At 34.3% G+C, this 18,082-nt stretch overlaps 2 protein-coding genes across 10 annotated transcripts in view; both read right to left on the bottom strand.

The window, feature by feature from the left end:
• The window catches only part of LOC147397849 (uncharacterized), a gene marked incomplete at its 5' end in the record, with an annotated part of 55,167 nt that extends 43,466 nt beyond the window's left edge, over window positions 1-11,701 (bottom strand). Inside the window, one exon of the mRNA XM_086446901.1 lies at window positions 11,584-11,701. Within this exon, the coding sequence (XP_086303027.1) occupies window positions 11,584-11,701 (118 nt within the window). The remainder of the gene's footprint in view (window positions 1-11,583) is intronic.
• On the bottom strand, window positions 171-6,546 carry LOC147397854 (uncharacterized). Of its 9 annotated transcripts, XM_086446900.1 has the most exons (8): window positions 6,135-6,546; window positions 5,884-5,938; window positions 4,326-4,374; window positions 1,373-1,449; window positions 1,013-1,247; window positions 866-934; window positions 656-739; window positions 171-449 (listed from the first exon to the last, which is right to left on the bottom strand). In XM_086446900.1, the coding sequence occupies exons 4-7, from the start codon at window positions 1,432-1,434 to the stop codon at window positions 662-664; spliced, it is 444 nt and encodes a 147-aa protein (XP_086303026.1). In that variant the 5' UTR covers window positions 1,435-1,449; window positions 4,326-4,374; window positions 5,884-5,938; window positions 6,135-6,546; the 3' UTR covers window positions 171-449; window positions 656-661. The 9 variants fall into 9 exon arrangements, with proteins under 9 accessions (XP_086303026.1, XP_086303017.1, XP_086303020.1 ...); XM_086446891.1 differs by having other exon boundaries at window positions 656-934; window positions 6,135-6,367; XM_086446894.1 differs by having other exon boundaries at window positions 656-934; window positions 4,273-4,374; window positions 6,135-6,367.
• Window positions 11,702-18,082: the final 6,381 nt, after the last annotated feature.

The raw sequence follows: 18,082 nt of genomic DNA on the forward strand, positions 1-18,082 counted from the left end.
ACCCGTCATTTTTATTCGTCGATTTTAAATTAAATTAGTAGATATAAACGACGGCTTAAAGCCGTCGTTTTTTTTGTCAAAATTTTTTTTTTAAATTTTAGCCAATATTGTTTGTTATTTTTATTATTTTTCACCTAAAAAGAAAATAACAATTTTCATTGGATAGAAAATTAAAATCTAACAAAATAAATAAATACACCAAAAAAACAAAATTTTACATTTTTCAAATGGAAACCATATTCATTCAAATTTTACATGTGCAATCATAGTCCAACATGCCCCGTTTTCATGGTGTCGATTTTAATATACATCCCAATGTTTAAAGATGTTTTTCAAAAAATATCTTCTACCAACTTCACTTTACTTGTAGAAATCAAAACCAACGTATGTCTTTCTCGGTCCTTGGAAGAATGACGCAGCGATTCGTAAGGATGACATATTGCCGAAATCTGTGATTGAAAAATTAAAAAACATTGTCAGATATATAGTAATGATACCGACTACCTAAAGCAATCCAAGTAATTATGCAAGAAAGATGAATATACTAAATTACAAAATAAAAGAGTTCTCATAACTATCATTGTCAAACATTTAATTATTTTATTATAATTTTTTATGTTTAGTGTCTATCTACCATATAAAGTAAGAAAAGTACCTTTGTTCAGTAAAACTTTATTCGAAATTTGGGCCAATCAATAATATCACCACATGTCAAATCAGCGAATGTTCCTTCTCCACTCTGTAGAATCACATTACCATTAAGGACCTCATCTATAAGAATATCGTAACTATCTGAATCTGCATTAGATGCATCTATCACTCTTCCTTCGGCAACACAATCATGTGGTCGTTGTAAGCGATTCACCTTACAATGACCTGTTTGTATGCTTGGTGGATTAGAATGTGACTCATGATGTGGATAATCGGGCCTTACCTATAAAATAATGTAGACAATATCATTGCAACAATAGAAGTTCACTCATCTATCAAAAGTAAAATGCCAATGTAATACCTGTGAAAAACTACCGAGATTGGTAGAAGACCGCATTAGTGTTCTAGTAGAAAAATTTGATTGTTGTAAAGTCTCATTCATCTTTTGCACCGCTTCCGTCAACTTATCCACTCTATTATGAAGGATTGTCGTCTCATACGCCAAGGCTTGCTTGTAAGGAATTGAAGCACACACGGAAGTCTTGGAAACACCTGAACCCATTCCCCGAACACGACCCCGACTATCAGGACCACAAACATGTACAAAAAGTGTCTAATATCAATATCTACTAACGATATGATATCATACTTACTAATATTAATGCCTACTACACAATATTATATCATAATTACAAAATATCCTAATTAAAATAATGTACATACCACAGCCACAGGGTCATGGTCTAGATCGTTATGTTTATTAGAAGGGTCATTAGCAATCATTCTATTGATGGCCTCCTGCAAAATAAATAATAATTAAGAAATATAAAGAATAACAACTATTAAAAAAAAAAACAAAACAAATCCCTTTAAATTTGATTTGTTTCTCAACATGATTAGAGAAGACCCACAAAAAACCAAAACCAATTGAACTAATTAAATCACATAAAGTTATTCATGAACAACAACAACAAGTAAGGACTAATCTCATCCCAAAAGACAGGATACTTCATAGTGGATGGGGTGGCAAGAGAATTCACATTGGACATCTCACCTAATAGTTTCCAAAGACTAGAATGACTTGCCGAGTGGCCAAGTTTTAGAACTATTGTTTGGAGAATTTGAGGAGTCAGCAAGTTTGAAGGGACTTGCAAGTTGGACCTTTCAATATCACACTCAATCTAGTACTCTATGACCAAATATTGGTCTCTATGGAAAAAAAAAGTACTCACTGTATGATTTGTGGTTCAAATCCTAGGCAGCATAAAAAGTTAATAAAAAAAAAAAAAAAATGATGAAGGTGAAGAAAGAGAGAACAGGTTGGGATAAATCATTTAGGATTGTATTAAAATGAATTAAATTGGTTACCAATAACTCTAGATCATTTTTAGATCAAGTACAATGATCTCGGTGAAGGCTTCTTTTTAAAAGAGTTATCGAGAAACAAGTTGCAGGATCAGCCCAAACAAAAAGGCCCATACAAAACTTGTTGTACTCATAATTAATTCCCATGTTCAAAGGCTGCAATTACTCTACTCTTTTCTACTGGCCCCCATCTCTCTCATCTCAACCTCAACCTCAACCTCAACATAACTCACCCTTGTATCATATAATATTTTTCAATACTCCCATCTTCTAAGTTGAATACTCCCAAGTCATGAGGTCCATAAGGTGGAGAATGACTTAAATATCCTCCCCAAACACATAAACCACCACCAATTACATATCCTCCCCCAACACATAAACCAACACCAATACAGCCACCACCAATTACATACCGACCCCCAACCCATAAACCTCCACCAATTACATACCCTCCCCCAACAAATGATGAATTTAAGAGCATTTATTCCATAGCTCCACTAAAGAGAAATAGTGTACAATGTGCACTATAATTGAAGTAAATCAAGCCAATTCTGCCAATCAACTATAATAACAATAATGCTGAAGTGTATCATAACAATAATTGAAGTCAAGTCAAGTCCTGGGGTCAATTTCAATAATGCTTAAGTGTTAATTTCAATGCTGAAGTGTTCGCTCTCTTTAATTTATTTATTTATTGTCTTTCTTCATGAAGATTATTAACATCGTTCAGCCGAAGTTGCTTCCAGACTGCACTACACAAATCTCTAAAAACATCTCATGATCTAAGCCACAATATCAGGTTGCTTATAACCTTTGAAGAAATTTGTGAAGTCTTTGACCGAACGTTTTAAATTAAAATCTATATATATATATATATAATAAACGGCATTTGGTAGACAATATCGGGAAAGAAAATTTAATTTTTTTTATGATAAAATCATCCTCATATAAAATCAGACCATTATTATGAAATGTTTAACCTATATAGGACATACCTCTTTGTCTATCAAACCCAACTCATATAAAATAATAAACTATATATATATATATATATATATATATATATATATATATATATATATATAAATATATTTCCCTCAACTCTAAGAGGGATCAAATTACAAGATTTTTATGTAATTGTTCAACCATCCCGCACCACTTTGAGAGTTGCAACCATTTGAGTTAATAATGATTAAGAGTCCATAATAGTTATACTTGTAAATCATTTTTCACAAGTTCAGAAATATCAAAAGTGCAAGGTACCATCGTTGGTTAAAGTTTACGAGTGTTTGGGCATATTTGGAATTTGGTGTTCCAGTATAGTAACCACACTATGGACATGTTTTGCACTCAAGAATGCATACATACAACACCAGGAGCAGACAAAAATAATGACCAAAGAAAAAGAGGGGCTGTAAAGACCTTTAAGACAACTATAAGAAAAGATGAAGTATATGCCTAACATGTACAAGCCCAAACTCACTAAACCTCCAATGACAAACCATATAAAAACACAAACATGGGTGAAAATATCAATTTTGGATCTAAACTTCTCTATATGTTTAGTAATGAGACCATACATCATTACGAATCATTGTTCGTCTTGTAATATTCTTTTCTGGCTTACTAACTCATAAATGTTTGGTTCAATTTTTTATGGAGCTGCACATCAAAAATCTCACTGATGACGATTTCCAGATGTTGGGTTCAAGCATTTTCTTTCATGGCTTGGAACCAGTCCAAGTACATAACAGTTCACAAAAGCCAATTCAAATTCAAGCGTCTAGAGTGATCTATTAATGTTTATACCCATCCTTTGTAGACCTTAATACCAATAACAAGAGTGATTGATGATTTCTAACCAATGGGCCTAACTTATCCTTGAAAACTGGCTTGCAAGGAGAGGGTTTCCCCTGCTTTATACATTTGCACAACCCGAGTACCCAGACGATGTGGGACTATGCTAACAGACTTAACATTGTTTTTATAAGACTCATAAAGAATGGTGGTGGAAACATTAAGTTCAATTCTTATGCTTCTAAGAATGGAGAAAAGGAAAAACATTAAGTTCAATTCTTATGCTTCTATTAGCAATGGGCCACCAAGATAATGGCAAAAATTGCCTCATGCCCACTGCTACAGTCCCATGACTAGAGAAATCAATATTAATAAAGCAAAGCTCGATACAAGAGATTAAGCCCAATTGGACCACATGATCAGCTAACATGCTTTGCTTTGGTTCAACAGATAACATACTATTTAAAGATGAGCAACACATGGTAAGCACTAAGTTGCAGAGCACAACGAACCTGGATGTTCCCAACCTTGGTAATGAGCCCAATTTGAATTTCCCAATGTCTACAAGCATTTATAAATAAAATAGATTAGTTGACCAGCAAACAAGTAACGAAAATAACTATTTCCATATCACATTGTAAGGCGATGGAAACTGTCACTGAATGATGTAAGTTGACATGGAAAGTCCTAGGCAAAGAATGGAAAAGATAAGATAGGTATAGGCCAAGATTCAAAACCTTATAGTATTAATCCCAAAATATATTTAAAATTGTGCATAGAATTCTAGTAATACTTTGAAGAAAATGCACCCAAACAGCCCTTGCCTCCAAGCAATGAAGAATATGATCCGTTGAAATTTTTTTTTTAAAAACATCCACTCTTTTTGAAATTTTCCTAGATGCAATGACACAACAGAATTCATTTTAACATGACCATTTTCCCTTCCAAAATGTTTTTGCTACAGCCAACCATACAGACTTAAGTGCTATTCTTATACAAAACTCATTTTTCCTCATAACAGATTTCCATCGTGATACACATAATTACAATAAGATCAAGAGAATAAAAGCCCAACCAAGATAAAGGTTCATTATGTCTGTGTATCTATTTGTTAAGGTGCAAGTGTTCAATATCTCTCAAATAATCAACTGTTAGTAGTTTCTTTAACAAGTGCAAATAATGAAACTGGATGACTTTGGCTAAATTTCTCTCCATTGCTTCTTGCCTTACGTTTATATCTAATGTTTAATAGGTTGATATTCTTGTGCAACCTTCACCAAGAAATCTCATTTTACTTCAAAGAAGATACGAAAAACGTGTGACCGTAAGGACTAATCTCATCCCAAAAGACAGGATACTTCACGGTGGATGGGGTGGCAAGAGAATTCACATTGGACATCTCACCTAATAGTTTCCAAAGACTGGAATGACTTGCCAAGTGCCCAAATTTTAGAACCATAAATACCATGATACAGGGTTAATAAACCTGATTCAACAAGAATCTGATCTGATGTTTATCAGATCAGTTACGGTTTTGATCCAATCCTTGTTGGATTAGTCTCAAATTGACCCCCATCTCAAATTTACAAGAATGAGGTGTTCAATCCAGATTTACAGCAACAAATTAAAGCTGTAGCACATTTGTAAACAAAGGCTCTGATTTTGAATGAAAAGTTAAGGGAAACTTGGTAAAATATTTCAAATCTCTGTAAAGCTACTAAAAGAGCCAAATTGCAAAAGCTTTGATGAACCCAATATGAACTGTTTTAAAGTCAAAGAAAATTTTAAGATACGTTATGAGGTCTCTAGAACCTTAATTTGATAATCTAATTGTTAATAGCTAAGATCCATAAATCTATTTATGTTGTTGGACTCTTGTCTTGTGTACACATACACACCCACAAACACACAAACTAAAAAACAGTTATGTCTACATCATTTCTCAACAACACTAGCTCAATCCTTAACCATAACTTGAACTCTCACAGCAAGTGGATACAAAGAAATAAATAATGGGAGATTGTTCACTATATAAACTAAAAAAATCAGTGAGAATCGTTAAAATCATACCTAGCTTGATTTCGTAAGTCCGAAATCAGTGAGAATAAAATCAGAACTGTGAGATCTGCGAATAAAATCAGTGAGGATAAAATCAGAACTTTGAGATCTACAAATAAATAAAAGTTAAGAAGAAATCTCCATTATTCAAGCAAAACCTAGCTTAAATTCAAGAAATAGATAGAGATTGTTCCCAAATGGATGTAGAAAACATTATGCCTGAGAGAGAGAGAGAGAGAGAGAGAGAGAATTGCCGCACGAACCTCGCCTGGTTTCGTAAGTCCGAAACTCAAAATCGTGAGAGAAGAAACGGAGAAGAAATCGAAATCGGATATTTTCTTTAGAGATTTAAAACTCTAGGGTTTTTTTTAGGGGAAGAAGATATAAACGAGAGAAGAAATCGAAAATAGGATTTATTCTTTAGAGATTTAAAACTCTAGGGTGTTATAGAGGAAGAAGATACAGAGAAGAAAGGAAGAAGAAATCGAAGAAGAAATCGAATATGGGATTTTGTAAAGTTGGTGCGGCAATAGTATTATCACATTTTATTAATGCCACACCAATCGATGTAACATTAGTAAAATTTGGTGTGGCAGTAATGATTCTTTTACTAATTAAATGACGGATTAAATTAGTTGTTAATAAACGATTATTATAATCGTCATTAAGTGTTAAACAATTGGTGAAAGCCGTCGTATATAAACGACGGCTTTAGTCCGTCGTTTTTTCCGCAATATTTAGTCGTTTTTAACTGTTTGTGACGTAGTGCAATGACCAGAGTCTCAAGAATCTTGCACGACTGGGCCAAGGAAAATATAGCATTGTCTCCAACTTTGTAACAATCTAATAGCTTTAAGTTTCTTAGAGAAGAAGAACAAGCCTTGGCAACACTCGAAACCCCGGTATCTCCAATATGGCTACATTTACTGATGTCCAAAAAATTGATTCGCTAACATCCTTCAACAAGAATTCCAAGACCCGAATTGGTTATGTTGATGCATCCTTGTAGCCCCAACTTTTCAAGATTGGGGCTGTTTTTCGAAAGGGATTTTAATAATCCATCCGTAATGAATCTATAGGCCAAAAGGTGCAAGCTTCTTAAGTTGCAGCAGCTCTCAGCAATGGCAATCGGCCCCTTGTCACTGAGCTTTCTACAGCAGGATACATCCAATGACTGTAGACATGGAAGACCATTTCCAAGAGAAATCAACCCAGCATCTGTAACACCTGCAACAGAGAAATATGAATTGACATGTTGTCAATGAAAAGTCCTTTAAAAAAACTCACTTGGGGAAAATGTGGATTCATTGGAAAGTATCGATGCTTTTAGAACATGTAGACCTTGATAGATATCAGACCTGACTACCAATTCAATGATCCAGAGAGTATTGGAGGCGCCTTTTGTACGAGGCATCCTTCCAATATAAGAGAGAGCACACAAATACACCAAACCCCATGGTGTAACATGTAAGAAACATTTTTTCAACCAGTAACATTATTTTATCAGCCGTCACTGGTTTAGTTCTATATCAAACATTTATTTATCATCTGGTTGGCCTCCAGTCAATTTGACTTGTGAGCTAGGGAATCAAGGCTGCATGAACTATAAATATGTCTTTTTTATATAGGTTTTAGTGGGGAGGTAGGGTTTTGATCCCAGGCACACAGACTTTACCACCTCACCCAGGTGACACAATGCTGAATGGAACTATAAATATATCTTTTTATATAGGTCTAAGTGGGGAGAAGGGGTTTTGATCACTGGAATACAGACTTTACCACCTCACCCAGGTCACACCTTCAAGAAAGTATAATTATATAGGTTTGATGAATCTCCTCGAAGCTCACAACAAGAATGGAAGTACCCTATGATCTAATAAACCATTATGAGATACCTTCTCAATATCAATGCTCTCACTCCAAGGTGCAGACAGACAGGAGGGATAGAGTAACCCACCTGAAGAGATGTGTATGAGATACCATTTCAAAAGCAACATTCCCATTACTGAAACGGTTCAACACGAAGAACAAAAACCTTATTTTTGTTTTGATAAGTATAAAGATTTTATAAATACCAAAAGAGAAGAAGAGTACAAAGGAGGCCGAGATAACTCCCAAACAAGAGAAAGCACAGAAAAGGAGAAAAGCAAAACAAAAGAACAAACAAAAGCAAAACTAAGAGTTACAAAAAACCTTATTGACAAATGCCAAAAGAAAACCTTATATAGTCTTTCATGTAAAGGCGTAACAGAATTTGTAATCCAATTTCTTACGGGACAGAGAAATCTCCTTCCATATTCAGCCTAAAGTTGGTATGACACAACCACACTTCAAGCGTCAGATGACTATCTTCTACACCACAAAGTGTAAAATGTGCTTTGGTGGTTCTTATATGTTACAAAATGGGTTAGAAGCTTTGGAATGAGCTGATTTTTTGTGAGGATGATCTCTATGATGAGGAGATCATCCTCACCAAAACTCAGCCTATTCCAAAACTTCTAACCCCATCAAAAGTGATTTACAAAAATTGGACGGTCCACGATTCTTCAACTTGTAAACTAGGGTTAGAAGTTTCAAAATGAGCTGATTTTTTGTGAGGATGATCTCTTCACCGTAGAGATCATCCTCACAAAAAATCAGTCTATTCCAAAACTTCTAGCCCCATCAAAAGTGATTTACAAAAAAAGTTTGGCACCAAACTTGGCAAACTTTAGGGCTGCCGAACCGCTCCCATATATATATATTTGGGGACTTTGTCTGTGTTTTGGGCTTCTCAAAGGTCCAATGTTAGACATTTCATACCTATGTTGAACACCAACACATGCCAACTCAGACCATATCCATCCAATAGACATCAATCTGTCATGCCTGACTACCTAGTGTTTTTTTTTTTTAATTTAAAAAAATTTACAAAACCCATGTTTACAGCAGGGAAGAGGCAAGAAATAATTGGCAGGTTTCATAGATGTTTTTACAAACTCTCGTAGCATTTTTTGCTAGGCGTACGTGTGACAGTAGGGTTTTGATCCAGGTTTGTGCTATGACCACACAAATCCATTAGATTTTGTAAAATTCTTTAGAGGACAAAAGTGGAAAGAATTATACATCTTTCTGCCACATGGCTAGCGTTATCTGATTAACACTAATGCTTGTGTCATTCTTTATTTTAAATTTTTTATTAAAAAAAAAAGTTGATGTGTTCCATCCTCGGTGCCTTCTTTATTAAGTTGTTGAACACAACCATAGTTGTTTGATAGTATCCCCTCTTATAAATCTACCTATATTTATTAAGTTAATGAAGAACTCTGTGATAAATGAAATGTTTTCTTCTACATCTCATATTTCTTTCCTTATTTTTGTTTTAAAATATTATAATTTACCATTACTAAAGCACTACAGTATAATAGAAATATGTAGACTTTTTTTTAATATATATTTGGGGGCTTTGTCTGTGTTTTTGGGCTTCTCAAAAGTCCAATGTTAGACATTTCATACCTATGTTAAACACCGACACATGTTTTCGTGTCTTTGTAACACATAAACACTGGAGATGGACCTGTTTTGTCCTAAATCTATACAATCCACATTCTTTTTATCTCCCCCTTGACCTATTAGAACCATCAACTTGCATATTCCTTCTAACTGGGTGCTGTAACGGCTTCATTGCACATAAAAAAACATCTCAATCGGCTTAGTTTATTACCCATTGGAGCTACTCCAACATTTTCTTAACTTTATCTTTCCTAATTTTTCCACTCAACATCCTCATCTTTGCGATGCTAAATCATGCACATGTTTCTTTGTTGCCAGCTTTCTTCTCTATAGGGCATAGCTAGTCTTACCGTCGTCTTATAAAAAAATTCTTTTAGTTTGATTGGGATGCATTGTTCAAATAGTATTCCACAAGCAAACCAACAATTTAAAAATACAAGTATATTGAATCAAAAAGTCAACGGATCTAGACCTTATGGCTTGACATGCAGAGGTTTTGATGGGCAGGTTCTAGTTCGAGTATTAATGTACACAAGGCAGAAACCTATTGTGCTCAACTATCACGGTACTATCATTTTTTTCTGATAGTTAAAAAAAAATTCCATTCCCTACAAGATTCGTATAAAAAAAAATTAAAATTGACTCTCTTAGAAGAAATTGACACCATTGGCAATGTTATAATTGATGGTTATCAGTCTTAACTAGTTATAGATCAGTTCAAATTGGTTACCAATATTGTCGTGGTTCAAAATGTTGTATTGTCTTGGAATGTATTGATCAAGACATCTCCTTTTTTCAACATTCTTAGATGATATGGGCATAGAATCGAAAATTTTGTTGTTTCAACATTCTTAGAGAGTCAATTTCTCTTCTTCTCCTCACCTCCTTTTTAAATGTATTAGAATGTTTCGGTAATCTCTGTATCGTTACAACTTTTAGAAATCGAAACATCGAACAAAACAATATTTTAAACCATGGCCGTTATCATACACAACTATTCTTATTCCTATCGGTTTCGATTCCAACACAGATAAAGGTACCCTCAAAACCATGATAATTAGTTCTGGTTCCAGTCAAGAATCAGTTAAGCTGTTACCAATTCACAACTTTATTGATTTTACTAAACAGAGAACATGATGAAATGCTTTTAATAAACAGAGAATGATCTCTGGTTTTCTTTTATCGATTTGTCTCATCCTACTACAATGATTATTTATAGAATTACAAACAAAGAATGAATAGACAAGTGTCTTACCTTGTCATCCGATAGTTACAACTACTTGTCCTATATGAAAAGTGCACTATACAAGTGTGCGAGGAGTTACAAGAAGTTAGAAAGTAACTAAGAATGTCAACCGATCTCAAGAGTGTCAAAGTGGTTAGTGAGTGACATCCCATGCATGCATAGTACATTATTACTCTGACATTCAAACAATATAATATTTTATGAAATAGTTAACACCAAAAAAAGAAGAAAGAACCTTTCATTGATCATTGTCAATAAAAATATATATATAGCATATTCAATAATAACAGCATAATTCAATCTCTTTCACCAAATGCGACATGCATTTCATCTTTCAAAAAGAACTCCATAAAGATCACAAGAACCAGACCCTAGTTTACATGCACAAACATATATTGTCAAATATAGAGAATAATTCAAACACTCCCATGAGGGTCAAATCATGAAACTAACTTCAACAGAGCAAGCTACTAAACACAAGATTCCAATTTATGAACACTTCCAACTTACGGAATCTGTTGAAAAAAAAAAAAAAAAAAAAAAAACAGAAGGAACTACTACGGTGAGCTCCAGCACAAATCAACAAAAGAAATCCCAGTTTGTTTAATCATCCAGAGTGAAATTCACTACAAACAAAACCCCGAGTTCACCAAATTCAATATTTTATCAGAATCTGAAATGAACATTTTCGGATCCCACGACTTGAATATAAATAGAGCATGAGCTAAATTGAATTGCCACATAAAGCAATAATGCGATCTCACAAGTTTACCTAAATACTCTATTTCTTATAGTAATTCCAAAGTGAATTTCCCTCCAAAAGTATAACAATTATGAAAATAAATAAATAAAACCAAACAAAGGCATCATCTTTTATCCGATCAAACCCCTAAATTCACCACACAAGCACAGAAAAATACCGATAATCTCAAATAATCAAAGATAACAAAATAAATAAATAAATAAAAAATCACCTTTACAATTCTGAAGATTGAGAATCTGTAAGCAACGAAATCCAGAGGCAATGACAGAGAGATCTGAATCAGTGACTCCAGGATAGAACGAACGAGAAGCAGATTGAGAGAGATCTAATTACTATCGTAATTTCGACAGAATAGATCGAAGTTCGTCGTCTGTCAGGGTTTCATTCTAATTTCTTCGGAAATTGTGTTATTAATTGGCACCCTAACTTTTACTTATTACACCCCAATTAAAAAAATAAAGAAAATAAGTGAATGATTTCAGAATAAGTAAAAGTTGGGGTGTCATTAGAAGTTCTCCCCCTCTTTTTATAAGGGTTTAGAATTACTACTGAAATTATTTGAACGAGTGATATAATATTTTGTAATATTGAGATTATAATAATTTGAGCCAAATTTTTGTAATGGTTGAAGAGTGCGTTTTAATCTTTGATTGGGGTGTGATAAATAATTTAAGTAAATGTTAGTGTAATAAGTAAAAGTTAGGGTGGCAATAGCAACTCTAAAAAAATTTCCATTTTAAATCGAATTATTGTAGGATTAATTAAGGAATTGACCAAGCCTTCACTTTAGTCATAATTGATTGGAAAATTTTAAGTTGCAAAGAAAATCGACATTGTTATAGATCATTTTGACAATAGTAAAAAAACAATACTTTAGTGTCACTGTATGTTTATAGATGCAACTCGAATGAAAAAACAGTAGTCCTTGTTGCCATGCCATCATATCAAATCCCATTTTTCAAGTTCTAAACAATGGACACTTTTATTTTTCTAAGTAGGCAAATTACATATTGATGAGAAGATGAACAAAAATGAAAAGATACTTTAAACTTAACACCATGATTTGTCACAACATGAGCTAAATAATTGCCTTATCTAATACTTTACTCTCGTAATCTTCAATTAGAGTCCAAGGGTGGTGATTGCTCGATCAACTCTAGATCCTATGGTGTAGAGGAATGATGGTTAAATAGAAATAATGGTGCTAACATTTTTTTTGCTTTGGTGGACCGTACGTACCAACCACTTGCACGTGACAATAGTTAAATATATCACTTTATGTGGAGGGACATAGAGAGACTCAAAGGTGTGACCTAGGGAGCATACTGGCCAGTCGCCCTTACCATCTCAGCTAACATCTAATGAGTTTATTTGTGAGCATTCTCATGTAAGAAAAATATGATTCAAATGTTGTACAAATAAAGATAAGTGGTAAGACCTTGGGAGGATGTTCTCAAGGTCTTAGGTTCAAACCCCTTGAACCCCTTCTTATATTGAAAAATAAAAAATAGCTTGCTCCACAAAAAAATAAAATAATAATAATAAAGATATTGAAGACATTCACTAAAATTTTATGATTTCTGTCATATATATATACTTGTATCTTTCTTTTTCTTCTATTGGAAAATTTCTGTCAATGTATTGGTATATTTCAAAAATTGTGATTGTCTACTACAAGCTTCCGTTGGATTATTTGTTAAAATTTAACTGTTTCTAATGAATTTTGTTGGTGGAAAAGATTCCCGAATATTTTCAATCAGTAGAGCATTATCTTGACTCTTTTCTTTTTCCCTTAATTGAAGAAACTCATGCCGAGTTGCTCTTTTCTTTTTTCCCTTAATAGAAGAAACTCATGCCGAGTTGTGTTCAAGTATGGAAGTTATGTCCAAGGCACCTTTCGCCCGAAGTGATTTCCCTAGAGGAGTGTAAATGACATGGGTCATGCTCATATGTTGTTAAGATTGATTCTTGGAGAAACATGTCTGGTGTAAGTGGCAAAGGAATTATACAAACAAAAACCCGAAGATGTTTTCTTTTTGTCAGCTGTTGTTCCTGAAATTGTTTCTCATTTAGAGTGTTATGGAAGGACGTGGACTTTTGCATCAATCACTAAAGTTTCGGAGGATGAGCGTTTGACCACTGATTCCAAAGTTTCTCAGGATAATCATGACATGCACGCACATTTTAATATCATAACTTCAAAACCCATAGAGGCCAAAGAGGGCATGGGCAAATCACTTTTTGCAGTATTTCTGATAAATATAACAACAATAGGATATGGAAAGCGCTTCACATGTTGGGAAATGTTACGATTATCAAGGAGGTTTTGTTCCCCAATTGCACGGTATGAAATGTGCACTAGTTCAAGAATCTAGATTTATCCGAAACGTGTTAATGTCTTGTACATGGTTAAAAATATCAGAAGGTATCGGTCGATACGTATCGGTATCGACCAAGATGAATACGAAACATTGAATGTTTTTGGTATGTTTTGGTTTGTATCAAACGTATCGGTCGATGCCATATCGGTCCCATTAACCAAAACATTCAATCAGTATGATATATAAAACCTTGGTCTTGTCCCGGTCATGTGTAGGACACATGATGGACAAGAAGGAGGTTCATATTCACAGTTGGATGGCTTGATATCTCTTAACTAAATAATCTAGACCATTTTTGGTATTGTAATCATCTGTAACTATGGAATTTTGTGTCGAATGGAACAAGAAGACTTACAAGCTGGATGCTTATGACTAAGTTATAGTTTTAGTCATTGTTTTTACTATGAAATCTCCAATGTTGAATATGTCAAATTGTGAGTGTGGGTCCACTTCATTTGGGACTCTTGTTTAATTTTCTTCCTAATAGTGCATTCTGTTCTTCTTTAATCGCTGTTTATAAAAGTCTAATTGGATTTGGATAGAAAATGCAATTAGAAGCCTATTATTATATTAGATGAAACTATGTACAAAATGATTTGAAGTTTATTTATTTGCAGACCAAGGAAATCTGTGATCGCTGTTCTTTACAAATAGATGACACACTGGCCAGAAGGTTAAGTGCGGGATTGTCGTCCACACTGAATGAGTCTCAAACTGCTGCAATACTAAGTTCGATTTATAAGGGAAGAACCACTTGCTAACTTTTAGTAATCACAATTATTTATAAGGGAAGAAAAAGACCAAACCAAAAGCATTAAGGAAAACTATATGGAACCAAGACTAACAAGTTAAGAAAAAGACTAATATGTAGCAGATACAACCTAACTTACTGGGTTGATTGTTGCCAACCAAGAGAGAGAAGCAGATGCACTCTACTCTCACGTTTTTTTTCTTAATTTTTTTGTTACTTTGTTTTTATGATGAATGTGAACCACAAAATACAACAACTAAATGAGTAGGAAAATAAATTAAACTAGAAGCAAATTAAAACTAAAAACTAAGTAATGATGGTTTGCAAGAAACATAAAGTGATGGAATTGGAGGGTAAAGCAAAAGGACAACAAGAAGCATAGCTTACCACAATCAATTTTTTTTTTTTTTGATAAGTATAATATATTGAAAAAGAGGGGAAAAAGATTACAAGAGGCCGAGAAAGCCTCACAAAGAGCTACACAAAAGAGAAGCAACACAAAGCTTACCACAATCATTGTCGCCAGTGTCCCAGTATGTGGATCCCCCTTTCTAAGTGTGTGAGCATTTTGTTGAGTATGTGAGTGTCTTAGTGAAATCAAAGGAACTCCATGGACTCTTGGGTGAGGCTATATAAGGGGATTAGCTTGAGTGCCACACGTACTCTATGCGACAAGAGGCTAAGTTAATGCCAATGTGGAAAAATATATCAAATCTTGGAATCAAATATAAATACATTCAAACAAAATCTTCTTTGAACACTTTAAGAGCATAATAAATAAGGTAAAAAAAATAAAAAAATTTAGCTCAAGATAAATCGAAACCATTTTTTGAAAAAAAAAAAAAAAACAGCCTTAAATTGGGTGTCTGGTCAAAGTTTCAATTTTCCTAATTACCAAATCTCAACAAACCATAACAAAACCAATCGAACCCTAATTACCAAAAAAATACTCAGATCATACAACAACCCTAAAGTAATTCGATCCACTAGTGTAGAAACCTCATGTGATCAAAGAATCTCAAAATCTCAAATCTCGAAAGATGGAACGAAAGATAAAGAGAGTAAAACCTTACCTGAAAAGAGAAATCGGAAGAGTCGTTTTGTTCTTCTTTGATTGAATCGAAGAGCAATGAGAGATGCGATTAATCTTGAGTTCCAATCGAAGAACATAAACCCTAATTTTTTAGTTTTTTTCATTTTCTACTTGTGATCTCTACGAACCCTAGATCTAGGAATCTGTGGAGGGAGAGAGTGCGCAAACCCTAGGTCTGGGAAGCTATGGAGAGTGTGTACGCACGCAAACCCTAGATCTGATTAAGATCTGTAGAGTTGAGACAAATTTGGGAAGCGATTTCACAAATCCTAGATCTGGAATGCTGTGGAGAGAGACTGCGTGCGAGAGATAGATACTGGAGAGTGTGATCAAGACTTTTTAAGAACGAGAGAACGAGAGAGCGAGAAAATGAGGACGAGAAACAGAGCGTCGTTTTTCTTTCCCAAAAAAAATTCTGATCGAAGAGTTGATCTTCTTCTTGAAAATTAGAGAGAGATAGATTTGAGAGAGAGAGAGACAGATAGATTCGACAGAGAGCGATGGATTCGAGAGAGAGAGAGAAGACAGAGTCGTGAGAGGAGCAGTCGAGTGAGAGTGAGAGAAGAGAGAAGTTTGACAGTGGCTATTGGCACCCCAAATTTTACTTATCACCGTTTGTTAGTTGAAACGACGATTAAACGACTGCCAAAAACCGTCGCCATTAACGACAGCCTTTAGCAGTCGTTTTTACCGCAATTGTGGCGTTGCAAAAACCGCATTATGTGCAATGCAGTCATAAATCAACTGTTAAACTCATTTGGGATCGAGCGGGAATGGGTAAAACTAAAACTGTCGGTAAATTGCTATGAAGCCTCTTAAAATCAAATTATCGTACCCTTGCGTGTGCCCCAACAAACGTTGCAATTAATGAATTGGCTGCACGTGTCATGGATTTGGTTAAAGTCTCCAATGATTTAGATGCTGGAAATGATTTGTTGTTATATTCATTTGGAGATCTTCTTTTATTTGGGAATAAAAATCGATTGAAAATCAGTGGTGATCTCGAGGAGATATTTTTGGATTATCGTGTTGATAGGCTTGTAGAGTGCTTTGCTCCGTTAACTGGTTGGAAGAAATGTTTTACATCAATGATGGATTTTCTTGAAGATTGTGTTTCTCAGTATCATATATATTTAGCTAATGAATCAAGAAACATTTCATTCCTTGAGTTCACACGAAAAATGCAGTTGTTTCATGGTCTTGCTCTCACCCATTATACTAGGAACTTTTTTTTTATTATATAGATTCTTCGGTTTCTTCAACCAAGTTATGACAGATTTACGTATTTAGAATTTGTTGTTACAGCATGGGATGGATCAGGAAAGAATGTCAGCATTGGTATTGTATTCCCATAGTCTGCTCAAGTTTCTATAATTCAAGAGAAACTGAGACAGAAGTATGAGAAGCTCAAGGAGTTCTTTGTAAGGGTGAAGTCCATTGATGGGTTCCAAGGTGGTGAGGAAGACATCGTAATAATCTCTACTGTTCGATCTAATTTGAGAGGATCAATTGGGTTCCTGTGGAATCGTCAACTCACTAATGTTGCTTTGACAAGGGCTAAGTATGGATTATGTGCTTCTTAAATAGATATTTGCCAAGCTGATTACCTAGTTGTCTCTATTTACTTCAATATTGGATTCTTGGCTTTGCAGGCACTGTCTTTGGATTTTGGGAAATGGAACAACTCTTGTTAACAGTGTGTCTGTTTGGGTAGCATTAGTCCGTGATGCAAAGGACCATCATTGTTTCTTTAACTCAGACGAAGATAAGGACATCGCCATAGAAATATTAAATGTCAAGAAAGAGCCCGATCAGTTGGATCATTTGCTTAAGGGGGGTAGCATATTTTCAAAAGTGCAAAGTGGAAGGTAATTTTGTCTTCAATAGTGGAAGATTTGTTCTAATTTTTTTTCCATAATTTATTGTATTTTTCTTTTATATAGGTTTTCAAAATTGTCTTCTATTTTATTCCAATATTCCCAGATTTATTGCAGAGACTTTGGAGTGGTTGGCGCCCACAAAAGAGGAATGTAGACACTATGTGTGAAAACTTGTTGCAGCTTGTCAAACAATTCAAGGTTGAAGGCCTATATGTTATTTGCATAGTTGACATTGTATACTCAAGTGTTGAAGATTTGGGATATTGTTCCGCTAGAGGAGATACCAAAACAGATCAAGCACTATGTGAAAAAAGCCCATATTTGACGGTCTTAGCCCGTCAAATTTTGAGAAATTTGACGGACCCTCCCATCAAATATGCTCGTCAAATATTCTTTTGTAGAATTTTTTTATTTTGACGGCCCTGGACCATCAAATATTTTCTTGTAGAATGGGTTTCAAAAAAAAAAAAAAATCCATAGAATATGACCATCGAAAATGGAGATTTAACAAACAATAGGCGGTCCTCTAATTCACCAATCACAATAAATGAAATAATAATATAAAAAAATCAGAAAAATAACAAACAAAACAAAAATCATAAAAC

This window comes from Akebia trifoliata, chromosome 7 (assembly GCF_017979445.1).
Source record: "Akebia trifoliata isolate Shusen 1 chromosome 7, ASM1797944v1, whole genome shotgun sequence".
Taxonomy (NCBI): domain Eukaryota; kingdom Viridiplantae; phylum Streptophyta; class Magnoliopsida; order Ranunculales; family Lardizabalaceae; genus Akebia; species Akebia trifoliata.

Bases quoted from the DNA above. Each gene is read 5' to 3' on its own strand.
- LOC147397854 (XM_086446895.1), bottom strand. From the start codon at position 1,434: ATGATTGCTAATGACCCTTCTAATAAACATAACGATCTAGACCATGAC. The intron at 1,248-1,372 runs ATGTACATTATT...TTTTGTACATGT, and splicing joins CATGACCCTGTGGCTGTGGT to TTGTGGTCCTGATAGTCGGG. The intron at 935-1,012 runs GTATTACATTGG...ATTATTTTATAG, and splicing joins ATCTCGGTAGTTTTTCACAG to GTAAGGCCCGATTATCCACA.